We start from the raw sequence: 14,234 nt of genomic DNA, 5'->3' as shown, positions 1-14,234 counted from the left end.
CTGGGCTTGAACTGCCAACCTTCTGATCAGTAACCCAAAGCTTTAACTGCTGAGCCACCACTGCTCCTTTACTAATAGTAAAGAGTATGATTTATTTCAGCTTTTATTTCAGTTAGTATTTGGTAGCATTGCCTTTAAATTGTTTAACTTGGGTCAAACATTTTGGGAAGCCTTCCACAAGCTTCTCACAAGAAGTTGCTGGAATTTTGGCCCATTCCGCCAGACAGAACTGGTATAACTGAGTCAGGTTTGTAGGCCTCCTTGCTCGCACATGCTTTTTCAGTTCTGCCCACAAATTTTCTATTGGATAGAGGTCAGGGCTTTGTGATGGTCACTCCAATACCTTGACTTTATTGTCCTTAAGCCATTTTGCCGCAACTTTGGAGGTATGCTTGGGGTCATTGTCCATTTGGTAGACCCATTTGCGACCGAGCTTTAACTTCCTGGCTGATGTCTTGAGATTTTGCTTCAATATATCCACATAATTTTCCTTCCTCATAATGCCATCTATTTTGTGAAGTGCACCAGTCCCTCCTGCAGCAAAGCACCCCCACAACATGATGCTGTCACTCCCATGCTTCACGGCTGGGATGGTGTTCTTCGGCTTGCAAGCCTCACCCTTTTTCTTCCAAACATAACAATGGTCATTATGGCCAAACAGTTCAATTTTTGTTTCATTAGACTGGAGGACATTTCTCCAAAAAGTAAAATCTTTGTCCCCATGTGCTCTTGCAAACTGTAGTCTGGCTTTTTTATGGCAGTATTGGAGCAGTGGCTTCTTCTTTGCTGAGCAGCCTTTCAGGTTTTGTCGATATAGGACTCGTTTTACTGTGGATATAGATACTTGTCTACCTGTTTCCTCCAGAATCTTCACAAGGTCCTTTGCTGTTGTTCTGGGATTGATTTGCACTTTTCGCACCAAACTACATTCATCTATAGGAGACAGAATGCATCTCCTTCCTTAGAGGTATGATGGCTGTGTGGTCCCATGGTGTTTATACTTGTGTACTATTGTTTGTACAGATGCACGTGGTACCTTCAGGCATTTGGAAATTGCTCCCAAGGATGAACCAGACTTGTGGAGGTCCACAAATCTTGCCTGATTTCTTTTGATTTTCCCATGATGTCAAGCAAAGAGGCACTGAGTTTGAAGGTAGGCCTTAAAATACATCCACATGGTACACCAATTCAGTACACCTCCTGTCAGAAGCTAATTGGCTAATTGCCTAAAGGCTTGACATAATTTTCTGGAATTTTCCAAGCTGCTTAAAGGCACAGGTAACTTGTGTATGTAAACTTCTGACCCACTGGAATTGTGATTTAGTCAATTAAAAGTGAAACAATCTGTCTGTAAACAACTGTTGGAAAAATTACTTGAGTCATGCACAAAGTAGATGTCCTAAATGACTTGCCAAAACTATAGTTTGCAAATATGAAATCTGTGGCATGGTTAAAAAAAATTAGTTTTAATGTCTTCAACCTAAGTGTATGTAAACTTCTGACTTCAACTGTAATAATAAAGCATAAAAAAAAAATTCTCAAGTCATTGCGTTTTTGAAACTGCCTCACATGTATGCTACTTGGAAAGAGGCAAGAACCTATATTAAAAATGATACAGTGGCAAGAGAAATATGTGAACTAATTTGGCATAAAATGTGATCTCAGACAAACACAATGTGCTTAAACTAACAACACACAAACAATTATAATCTTTCATGTCTTTATTGAACACATCCCATTAAACATTCACAATGCTGAGGAAAAAGTAAATGAACCCTTGGATTTAATAACTGGTCGATCCTCCTTTGGCTGCAATAACCTCAACCAAGCATTTCCGGTAGCTGCGGATTAGACCTGCCCAATGTTCAGAAGGAACTTTGGACCATTCTTCCTGACACAACTGCTTCAGCTCAGCCATATTCTTAGGATGTCTGGTGTGATCGGCTCTCTTGAGGTCATTCCACAGCATTTCTATTGGGATAAGGTCTGGGCTCTGACTGGGCAACTCCAAAAGGTGGATTTTCTTTTTTTGAAGCCATTCTGTAGAGAATTTACTTTGATGTTTAATGTCATTGCCCTGCTGCAATACCCAACTCCTACTGAGCTTCAGCTGGTACACAGCCACCCTGATATTATCCTGTAGGATATCTTGATAAACTTGGGAATTCATTTTTCCCTCGATGATGGCAACGGTCCAGGCCCTGATGCAGCAGAGCAGCCCCAAATCATGATGCTCCCTCCACTGTACTTCACTGTTGGGATGATGCTTTCAAGTTGGTATGCGGTGCCCTTTGTACGCCAAACGTAGTGCTGCGTGTTCTTCCCAAACAATTTAATTTTAGTTTCATCAGTCCACAAAACATTTTTCCAGTAGCGTTGTGGAGTGTCAAGGTGGTCTTTGGCAAACTTCAGGCGTGCAGCGATGTTTTGCTGGAAAGCAGCGGCTTCTTTTGTGGTGTCCTACGTGGACACCATGCCTGTTAAATGTTTTCCAAATAGTGGACTCATGAACAGTGAATCCAATGATTCCTTCAAGTCTTTAGCTGTCACTGTAGGTTTCTTTTTTCCCCTCATTGAGCATTCTACGGTGTGTCCTTTGAGTCATCTTGGCACGACGGCCACTTCCAGGGAGAGTAGCCACAGTACTAAATCGTCTCCATTTATAGACAATTTGTCTAACTGTGGACAGATGAATATCTTAGCTCTTTGAGATAACATTGTATTTCCAGCTTTATGCAAAGCAACAATTCTTGATCATAGGTCTTCGAAGATCTTTTTTTTTGCAAGGCATGGCCCACTTCAGCAGATGCAAAATGTTTGAGTGCTTTTAATAAGTCAAAGAAGCTCTAACCCACACCTCCAATCTACTTTCATTAATTGGATGCCAGGTTTGCAAACACCTGACTCTTAGCTTTTGTTGTCATCTTTAGCCTAGGGATTCAAATACTTTTTCCAACCTACACTGTGAATGTTTGAATGATGTATTCAGTATGTACAAGAACAATACAATAATTTGTGTTATTAGTTAAAACTTGTGTTTTTTCGTTATTGTAACTTATGAATATCTAACCAAATTTTAAGACAAAATTATACACAAACGCAGGTAATTCCAAAGGGTTCACATACTATTTTCTTGCCACTGTATAATAAAGATACTATTTTTAATAAGCTGCCTTAAAGGAATGGTTCACCCAAAAATGTATGTATTACTTTCTTTCTTGGGACACAAAAGGAGATAACAAGCAGAATGTCCACGCTGCTCTTTTCCATACAATGAAAGTGAATAGGGACCAGGGACAGTTATGGTCACCATTCACTTTCATTGCATAGAAAAAGAGGCTTGGACATTCTGTTAGGTAACTTTGTTTTGTATTAGACACATTAAATAAAATCATACCAGTTTAGAATGACATGAGGGTGAGGAAATGATGACAGAATTTTCATTTTTGGGTGAACAATCCTTTACAAAATGAGATTTGTATGGTGTATGCAAACTTTACCATCTCTGAGGAAACAGTGAACACGCTGCAGGCACCATGAAGATCAGACTGTGAAGAAGAGAAAAGCATGTTATCATTTTTTCTGAACCTAAACTTTCAGATTTGACATATTTGCTATATTAAAGGTCACTACTTTCACTATTAGAAAGTTGATCACTTACAATACGCCAACCATCATGACTTGAAGTGGCCCATGAAGAAATTTTATTTTCTGTTACAGATTTAAAAACAAAAATATGTGAAGACTTAAACGTTTTATACTAAATCATACATCTAAAGCAGCTTCTGAAATAATTACAGACCTATATGCATTGTAGAGACCGACTAATATTCATTTTCAACATATTTACACTTTCCCACTTAATCAGTTATCGTTTTTTTATTATCATTATTATTATTCAGGTTATTCCAGTTTACCAATAACTGTTGGCATCTGGTAGGTCTCAAAAATATTTATGTAAAAAAAAAAAATAAAATAAGTTGTTATTGTGTCAAAAATGTTAAACCATCGTCTGTCGGACACTTTAACAAACAATTCGTATCTGCTGTAAAATAAAAAAAACATTATTGTTCGATCTCTAATGCACTGACGATAAATGACTGTTATGCCAACTTAACAGCCTTTAGTGAATTTATATCAAAAACACCTACATATCATACACTGGCTATTTTATCACCTCTTTATTGCACTGCATCACACTAACCTGCATGAATTTGTATTTTTCCAGCCTCTGCATAACAATGGGCAGTATGACTAAAAAAACAAAACAAAAAAAGAGCTCAGGATTCAACATTGGTCAGTGGCTGACTGCTGGTTTATTTTAGCTCAGAAATCTGATAACACTGGCCGTTCTCTCTGCACTTACTCATGCCTGGCGCTGCCATGGTAACTCGAGAGATGACCACCTGTGTGATGCCCTTTACAGCTGCTTTCTGTGACAAGTACAGAATGGAATTAGACTGCAGTTTTCTGTATCTGATAGTGATTCCAAAGACAGAAAAATGCAAAAGGCTTAAAAATGCAATAGGTGAAGGAAGGCATCTGATTATTTTTAACAAAAAACAAAAACAAAACTCAAATCTATGTAAACAGATGGATGTTTCTTCTGCAAGATGTTTCTTTTTTTTCTTTTTTTAAGAGTGATCAGAAAAAAGCCTTTTTTTAGTACCACCCTTACGAAGGACATTACAAAGATTTATATATTTTTCAAAAGACAAAATAACTAAAATTTCACAAATTAAGTTAACATACCTATACCATTGGTTTTTAATATTGTGTGCTGACTCCTCAAGCATTAATGATAGTTAACTCCTCAGCCTTTTGTGATAGTTCTGTGTCCTGGATTGTTCTATATGTGATGTACAGTAAATACAGTATATATCTGTACACTAAATATATGTAAATATTTGTTATGCTTTCTCAGGGCATTTCTAAATATATATATATATACACACACACACAGACACACATAAATATACAGGTGCATCTCAATAAATTAGAATGTCGTGGAAAAGTTCATTTATTTCAGTAATTCAACTCAAATTGTGAAACTCGTGTATTAAATAAATTCAGTGCACACAGACTGAAGTAGTTTAAGTCTTTGGTTCTTTTAATTGTGATGATTTTGGCTCACATTTAACAAAAACCCACCAATTCACTATCTCAAAAAATTAGAATGCATCATAAGACCAATAAAAAAAACATTTTTAGTGAATTGTTAGCCTTCTAGAAAGTATGTTCATTTACTGTATATGTACTCAATACTTGGTAGGGGCTCCTTTTGCTTTAATTACTGCCTCAATTTCTTCGTGGCATGGAGGTGATCAGTTTGTGGCACTGCTGAGGTGGTATGGAAGCCCAGGTTTCTTTGACAGTGGCCTTCAGCTCATCTGCATTTTTTGGTCTCTTGTTTCTCATTTTCCTCTTGATAATACCCCATAGATTCTCTATGGGGTTCAGGTCTGGTGAGTTTGCTGGCCAGTCAAGCACACCAACACCATGGTCATTTAACCAACTTTTGGTGCTTTTGGCAGTGTGGGCAGGTGCCAAATCCTGCTGGAAAATGAAATCAGCATCTTTAAAAAGCTGGTCAGCAGAAGGAAGCATGAAGTGCTCCAAAATTTCTTGGTAAACGGGTGCAGTGACTTTGCTTTTCAAAAAACACAATGGACCAACACCAGCAGATGACATTGCACCCCAAATCATCACAGACTGTGGAAACTTAACACTGGACTTCAAGCAACTTGGGCTATGAGCTTCTCCACCCTTCCTCCAGACTCTAGGACCTTGGTTTCCAAATGAAATACAAAACTTGCTCTCATCTGAAAAGAGGACTTTGGACCACTGGGCAACAGTCCAGTTCTTCTCCTTAGCCCAGGTAAGACGCCTCTGACGTTGTCTGTGGTTCAGGAGTGGCTTAACAAGAGGAATACGACAACTGTAGCCAAATTCCTTGACACGTCTGTGTGTGGTGGCTCTTGATGCCTTGATGCCTTGACCCCAGCCTCAGTCCATTCCTTGTGAAGTTCACCCAAATTCTTGAATCGATTTTGCTTGACAATCCTCATAAGGCTGTGGTTCTCTCGGTTGGTTGTGCATCTTTTTCTTCCACACTTTTTCCTTCCACTCAACTTTCTGTTAACATGCTTGGATACAGCACTCTGTGAACAGCCAGCTTCTTTGGCAATGAATGTTTGTGGCTTACCCTCCTTGTGAAGGGTGTCAATGATTGTCTTCTGGACAACTGTCAGATCAGCAGTCTTCCCCATGATTGTGTAGCCTAGTGAACCAAACTGAGAGACCATTTTGAAGGCTCAGGAAACCTTTGCAGGTGTTTTGAGTTGATTAGCTGATTGGCATGTCACCATATTCTAATTTTTTGAGATAGTGAATTGGTGGGTTTTTGTTAAATGTGAGCCAAAATCATCACAATTAAAAGAACCAAAGACTTAAACTACTTCAGTCTGTGTGCACTGAATTTATTTAATACACGAGTTTCACAATTTGAGTTGAATTACTGAAATAAATGAACTTTTCCACAACATTCTAATTTATTGAGATGCACCTGTACATCCTACAGATTGTACAAGGGCAATGTAAACTTATGACCACAATTGTAATTCTAATTTGTGACTAGTGTCTATTTCCTTATCTCATGCATTTATTGATCGTTGGTAATCTGGTGGTTTGTTCACTTTAATACAACCACTGATAGTGCCTCACCCTTGAGTGACCCAGTTTATTTCCATCTTCATCTGTAACAGCAATGCCGTTCAAAATCTCCCTGTTATGAGAAACAAAACCTGATTATACAAATATCTAGACACATAAAAAAAAATGGTAAAAAAAAAAAAAACAAAAAAAAAAAATGGGGGAAGAGAACATAAAAGGTCTCACTGTTGTCTCATCATAGGAATGTTCACACAGTTAGCAGCAGCCACAGCAGCAAATGGCACCCAGCGAGCCACCAGAGGAGGAGCTTTCTGAGGATGTAAAAGTTAAAGAATCACAGCAATATTCAATATTTTTTTATAGCTGATGCTTCTATATATGACATTAATGATGTATAACCACTGCAGTTATCAAGATTGTGGATCCACTTAGAAATGTAAGCGCAGCGTAGTTCTAGCGGAAAGACTAACAGCTGTACATCACTGCACCATTAGCTAGGTAACTCCTAGCCAATAACATGTAAGCCAATGCTTTATAAATCTGCTCACATTTCTGTTTCAGTGTGCTAACATGGCAACCTTCACTACCCCACCACCACCAGTTGAGTCCCATCCTGCACGGGGGTAGGCTCCTCGCCCCTGCCTCCTATCTCCGGCAGGATATGACGGTTCCGAGTACAACTTCTTCGGACCGCCAGACGGAGCTTACGCCAAAGAGAGACATTACATTTCTGTTTTATATTCATCAAATAAATGTCATCTTGAATTTCACTCAAGTCTGCGAGTCTTCCTGATAGAACAGTAGTCCTATCACAAAATTGACCATTTTTAAACAACTTCAAAGGCCTTCGTTTTTTACAGAATAATTTAACCAAAAAAAAAATAAGAGCTTTAACAAAATATATTTATATATATATTTCTGCCTTTAAAGCTGAAGCATGTAACTTAATCGGTGTTAAAATATTTTCTCCTATCCCAGCTTAATATGTAGAAACAACTGTAAGTAAGCCATTCATAGGTTTAAAAAAAATAAATATCTGTAAACACTCTCTGTGCCGCTATAAAAATTCCTCTGACGGGTCTCAAGAGAGACAATAACACTGACTCGACCAATGGCGTGAGTTGGGGGTGGGACTATCTGTTTGTTTGATCAACAGAAGCAGGGGGGCATTTTCAGAAAGCTGTTTTGAAAACAATGTTTATTTTTACAATGCCGTTTGTTGGTGCAGAAATTACATACTCCAGCTTTAAACTCCCAAAATCTGGCACATTTAATTACTTCCATTGTAAGCGCCTTACTCTAACCCTGATTTTTGCTTTTTTAACCCTTAATTGCATGGGTGTTTCACCAACATTACATACCTCTGGTCTTTAGCGACCCAGCACATATTTCTAACACAAATGCATCTACAAAATGCCAAGATAGTGTCAAGTTTTCAAAACATATTCGAGACAATTAGAAAATAATAGAATAAAATAGATTTTGATGTTTTATCTTTCATATATCAGACATGATATACAAATATATTCATTACTTCCACACTGAAATTGCATGAGACCCAACTGGCTGTCAAACACATATTGAGCTACACACAACACATAAGATACACATAAGTTTCACATATGTATTTTCCCAAGCACTTTTTGAGTCTAAATACACGAACAACTTACATAATTTTAGTACTAGTACACCCAAATGACAAAAGCCAAATCATACTGTTCATGTGTTACACTTGAAATAGTTTACTTCCACATTGCTTCTTTATCAAATAGCAATATCAAATGTAAATCAAGTCAATCAATGAAACATCAGGGCCACCTTAAGAAATAGCATGTATAATATTGTATGTGTCCATGCATATGAAATACTGATAATTCACCACTGTCACACAGAAAATAAACATGATATAGTAGTCATTTGTATGAATATAGTCCTCATTTGTCTTGTAATAAACTAAGAAATTTCCTGTATATCCTGTGATAGTAAACTTATATAGATATGAATAAATCATGAAAATATGATTTATGAAAGCACAAAAAACACTATTACATCGGAGTCTTTAATTACTATACACTTTTGGTAAGTAAGCAATTATAAAGAATATTTTTTTTTGCAATTTTGCCTTTATTTTTTACACTATTTAGAAGAGAAATGTTTAGGTATACTAAACTAAAGATCTGTGGGCATAACTCCAAAAAAAATGGATGAGGAACAGGGGGTGAAATGAGGTTCCAGGTCACTAAAGACCCGAGGTATGCATTAAAAGGATAAAGAAAACGAGGGGCATGAAGAAATTATTTTTTGTGGTAATCAGCATTATGCAACAGATGCTGTTGATTGAGCTTTACTTGTATTGAACCCGAAACATTCCTTTAAATGTTGATTTGCCATGTTTTATTACTCATACAAGAGGTAAGAATACCTTTGTGTAGAGATTCAGCCCCACCGCAGTGGCCAGTGCAGTGCTTGTTGCTGTTACATATGCTACTCCAATCTGCCTGGGGAAGGGAGAGAAACACAGGTCTGGTCAGAACAACCAATACTAATCCTAAAAATGGCTTGCAAAAGCTTTTTTAAACCCTTATCTTTTACTGAAGCTTATCTGTTATTTGAAGCTCATTCCAGACATTTGTTAATGAATTCCTAGGTATCACGGGACTGTCAGATATTAAGCAGTATCTTCCACACTCTAAATTCCCACCATATGACCAAATCTTGCTTGCAAGTGAGGAGTTCAAAGTTCAAAATATGGACTGAAGTCACAGGAACTTACTTTGGAGTAATGGGGGAAGCAGCATTGCGATTGGTGTAGTTGACCAGGGCATTAAAAGACTGGTTCACCCACTGCCAGAACACTACAGCGGGCACCGTCCTATACCACCACAAAAAAACAAAGGTTTTCAATGAGGACACGTAGCTAGGAACATCCAGTCTGTACACACAATGTTAGCAAAAACTGGCATTAATCTACATTATATTCTAATAGAACCCTCCCCTTTTTTTTCTGTTTTTGGTGTGTGTGTATTCCTATTTGTGACCACAGGGGTGTTCGTTGGAGGTCAGGGTGGGGTGGGTGATTGGGGAGGGAGAGGGGTAATAGTGGGGGTTAAATGTTAAATGTCATTCAGTGTATATATGTTGTGTTTTTCTTTGTGATACGTCTATGAATCAATAAAAAATTTTAATTGAAAGAACCCTCCCAAAGTCATTATGTCATCTACTGAGTATCTGTATGAGGTCATAAGTTTTTCTAACTATTTAAAGCTGTGTCTATTTAACCACCCCTGGAGTCGCAAGTTTGAATCCAGGGTGTATCATGCACAACGAGCTACATGATAAGATGCGCGGATTGACGGTCTCAGAGGCGGAGGTAACTGAGACTTGTCCACCCGGATTGAGGTAACCGCGACACCACAAGGACCTACTAAGTAGTGGGAATTGGGCATTCCAAATTGGGATAAAAGGGGATAAAAAACGTCAGTCAGTCCATTCTTACAAATTCTAAAAGGGATAGTTCACCCAAAAATTAAAATTCTCTCATCATTTATTCACCCTCATGCCATCCCAGATGTGTATGACTTTCTTTCTTCTGCAGAACACAAATTAAGATTTTTAGAAGAATATCTCAGGTCTGTAGGTTCATAAAATGCAAGTGAATGGTGACCAGAACTTTGAATCCCCAAAAATAACATAAGTCAGCATTAAAGTATTCCATAAGATTCAAGTAGTTAAATAATTGTTTTTCAGAAGATTTATGACAGGTGTGGGTGAGAAACAGATCAATATTTAAGTCAATTTTTACAATACATTTCCACTTTCACATTTTTCTTCTTTTGTTTTTTGGCAATTTGCAATCTTTGTGCATATCGCCACCTACTGGTCGGGGCTGGTCAAAGGTGGAGATTTGTAGAAAAAAAATAACTTAAATATTGATCTGTTCCACACCCACACTTGTTATATATATTATATTATATTGCTTCAAAAGACATTAATTTAACCACTGGAGTAATATGGATTACTTTGATTCTGCCTTTGTAATTTTTGAAGATTCAAAGTTCTGGTCACCATTCACTTGCATTGTATGGACTTACAGAACAGAAATATCTTTAAAAAAATCTTTGTGTTCTGCAGAAGAAAGAAAGTCATACACATCTGGGATTGCATGAGGGTGAACTATCCCTTTAAGACTGAGAATATATTACTGGTACCTCTTACCCTAAGAATTACATCAAAATCAACTCATTTTTTATGCCATAATATGTATAACTAGGACTATAATAAAATATTAAGAACTACGTCAGATGTTACAAATAAAAAACAGATTAATTCATTATGAGAGCATTTTTCCCCCCAACATTTTGAATTTCAGGGGCATTTTTATATCCGACCCTGACCCTGTCTATCTTTCAGGTGCTGACCTGTAGAACTGTAGCATGAAGCCTGTGATGGCCATACCCCCAGGCACCTGGAATGACATTCTCCCTATCATGTTCATCCTGTCACCGGTGTCGGGGTGAAATGCCGAGTCAAACAGTTTTTTGGCATAGTGTAGCTGCTCCTCAGTCGTGCCTGGAGGGATAGAGCCAGCTCTGAGGGGAGAGAGGCGATAGAAAGAAAAAGAAAGAGATAGAGAGAGAAAAGGAAGAGACACGTCTGCAATAACCCTCTGGAATTAATGACTCAGCAAAGTGGGCTAATAAAAAAAAAAAAAATGCAAGGGTTTTAGCATGCATTGCATACATGAGATGATGAATAATGCTATTTTACAGATGATAATCCATTTTCATTTAATTCACTTTGACTTTGTTTAGAGGGATATTTTAAGGAAGTATGCAGATAACAATGCCTGATCTAGGCAGACTAAAATAAATGCACCTACAGGTGCTGTATTAATGTGTTTCTTCCTCTTTCCTTCTTCTGTTCTTGTTAACTCACCTGCAGCTCTCCACTAAAGCTTTGGCTTCATCTAGTCTGGAGTCAGGCAGCAGAACAGTGCGACAGTCAGTGATGTTGAAAAAGTGTTTGAGTCGGCCCATGAACGTGGACTGGTCCCAGCGTGGGGCGTCAATGTCAAAGCCCTTTAGAGATGCCATGGTACTCTCTCCGTCTTTTTCCTTCAAAATACCCCAAAACAGTACAGAAAACAAATAAATAATCAATATGTTGAACAGAGATATTATGGTTTCCAGTTTACAGATAACTCTCTTTACTATGAGAATATGCAACATTTTGAATGAAAATCATGTTCTGATGAAATTGAAGTAGACTGAAAGCATGTTTGGCACAAATCAAAATACAACATTTTTTAATTCATAGATGTCAAATGTGTGTTATTGAAAGGTGTCAGTCATTGTCAGAAATTAACTTTTACATTATAGGGCAATATTTGCCCCCTGGATTTTGTGGGGTACTGTTTTCCTTAATAGGGGCATTTTTTTTCCTAACAATTTAAAACAAACTGTGTCTCATCCATTTATGTAAAATACATTATTAAGAATTTATTTATTAAATTATTACCTCTTACCCTAGTAATTAAATCAAGATCAATATATATTTTATGCCATAATATGTAACACTAGTATTATAATTTAATATTAAGAACTGATCAGATGTTATCAATAAAAAATTAAAAAAAACAATAAAACAAAAAACAAAAAAAAACAATGGAGATTCCAAAAAATAATCCATTACAAGGGCATTTCTTGCCCCAACATTTTCAATTTCAGGGTAGGGCTGCTCGATTATGGCAAAAATCATAATCACGATTATTTTGGTCAATATTGAGATCACGATTATTTAACACGATTACTCATTGACTTTAGAAACATCATGCATTTATTTAACTTGTCGTCATTTTAACAGTGGATTTCCTTGAACTTGAAATGTAAACTACACTGCAAGGGGAGGAGGCTATTGTCAAATTATTATTATTTTATGTTACATATGGTAGTCAAAGAAAGGAAAACCTCCATCGCCACCATTTACAGCAGGGGTGCTCACACTTCTATGGAATGAGATCTATTTTTCATCATCTTATTGCAGCAAGATCTACCATGTACAATAAAGTCTATACATTATCACAATACCAAAATTTCAGTAGTCTGTAGTGAAATTTGACGATTCTCAATACCAGCTTCAATACACAAACAAATAATAACACTAACTAACATGTTAATTATGGAAGAATGGTTTCAAGTTCTTAAGTAATTATTCAAGACTAGTAAACAGTCAGTAATAAAATAACAATAAAAAACAGCAATGAATAGAAATAGATTATAAATAATAGAACAAAAAATACAAATTAGGAAAATTCAGTGCTTTTTTAAACAGCTTTAAAAGTTTTTAACAGAAGTATCAAGTATTCAAGGAAACATTCAGAATGAAATGCAACATAAAACTACTACTGGTCTTCACTGTATAATTATAATACATTGATACTTTTTAAAGCTAAGTTACCCAGTCAATAGCAGCGAGTGTTTTCTCATTTTCTTGTTATTGTTGTTTGATTATTATAATGACTCACTAAAGGGCAGCAGGAGTATTAGCTTACAAGTCTGACATTTTAATACAAATCTGCTTTTTTCTCTGCTGTTTATTTATTATTTATTTATTTAGTTTTAACGCCATATCAGCAACCAGGCTATTCACATGGCAAACAAAGGTTCATCAATAAATATTCACAATATTAAATAAGACACTTAAAATTTATACAAGATAAAAACTGTAAAATCTGTTCATATGGTACTTTTTAAAAAATATCTATTAAACAAGTCTCTGTATAAAAGCGTTGTCTGATAGTTCCAAAAGTTTTACAGTTCAGTAAAATATGCTTGATGGTCGTAGGGGTTTGGCAATGTATACATATGGGAGGATCTTCATCAGTCAGTAAAAAGTGGTGGTGGCGTAGTGGGCTAAAGCACATAACAGGTAATCTGAAGGTTGCTGGTTCAATCCCCACAGCCACCACCATTGTGTCCTTGAGCAAGACACTTAACTCCAGGTTGTTCTGGGGGGATTGTCCCTGTAATAAGTGCACTGTAAGTCACTTTGGACAAAAGCGTCTGCCAAATGCATAAATGTAACGTAAAAATGCATGTGTTAGTCTTGAATGGCTCAGTCAGCATCTGGTAAACACTATTTGGTCATGCCTAGATTTAAAATTTCTTTGGACCCTGGGGTTTATTTCATATAATTTATTGCTGTTGCACTCATTCATTTCCATTCTGATTGCCACTTATTGGTGATATAGGAGTTTATTAATGGCCTAAGGTCAGAGGGTGGTATCAGACATTCCGAGATATCCAAGTTTAATGCCTCCATATCTATTTTGCAGCCATATCTGCTTTTTCATTTCCTGCCAGACCAATATGTCCCGGCACCCAACAGAGGATAATGTTGAAATCCTTCTTCTGTAATCGATGTATTTTAGTCAAAATGTTTATGATTATGGGATGATCGGTCTCCATGGATTCAAGCGCTTGAAGACTTTGAGTCTGAAGCAATTAAAAAAATGTCATCCTCGACCCTGCTCAATGTTTTCCAGTGCCAGTAGCAGCGCTCGG

General features: G+C 37.0%; 1 protein-coding gene across 1 annotated transcript in view; it reads right to left on the bottom strand.

Moving 5' to 3' along the window:
• Positions 1 to 14,234, bottom strand: part of sfxn2 (sideroflexin 2) — a 30,615-nt gene that overhangs the window by 4,577 nt on the left and 11,804 nt on the right. Inside the window, exons 2-11 of the mRNA XM_051667073.1 lie at positions 11,608 to 11,786; positions 11,091 to 11,261; positions 9,446 to 9,544; positions 9,095 to 9,170; positions 6,898 to 6,983; positions 6,724 to 6,784; positions 4,367 to 4,433; positions 4,205 to 4,254; positions 3,662 to 3,711; positions 3,501 to 3,548 (exon numbers count right to left, since the gene is read on the bottom strand). Of these exons, the coding sequence (XP_051523033.1) occupies positions 3,501 to 3,548; positions 3,662 to 3,711; positions 4,205 to 4,254; positions 4,367 to 4,433; positions 6,724 to 6,784; positions 6,898 to 6,983; positions 9,095 to 9,170; positions 9,446 to 9,544; positions 11,091 to 11,261; positions 11,608 to 11,765 (866 nt within the window). The 5' untranslated portion in view covers positions 11,766 to 11,786. The remainder of the gene's footprint in view (positions 1 to 3,500; positions 3,549 to 3,661; positions 3,712 to 4,204; positions 4,255 to 4,366; positions 4,434 to 6,723; positions 6,785 to 6,897; positions 6,984 to 9,094; positions 9,171 to 9,445; positions 9,545 to 11,090; positions 11,262 to 11,607; positions 11,787 to 14,234) is intronic.

Source organism: Myxocyprinus asiaticus, chromosome 32 (genome assembly GCF_019703515.2).
Source record: "Myxocyprinus asiaticus isolate MX2 ecotype Aquarium Trade chromosome 32, UBuf_Myxa_2, whole genome shotgun sequence".
Taxonomy (NCBI): Eukaryota; Metazoa; Chordata; class Actinopteri; order Cypriniformes; family Catostomidae; genus Myxocyprinus; species Myxocyprinus asiaticus.
Note: the sequence above shows the minus strand (reverse complement) of the source record. Positions and strands in the feature narration are given on the sequence as shown.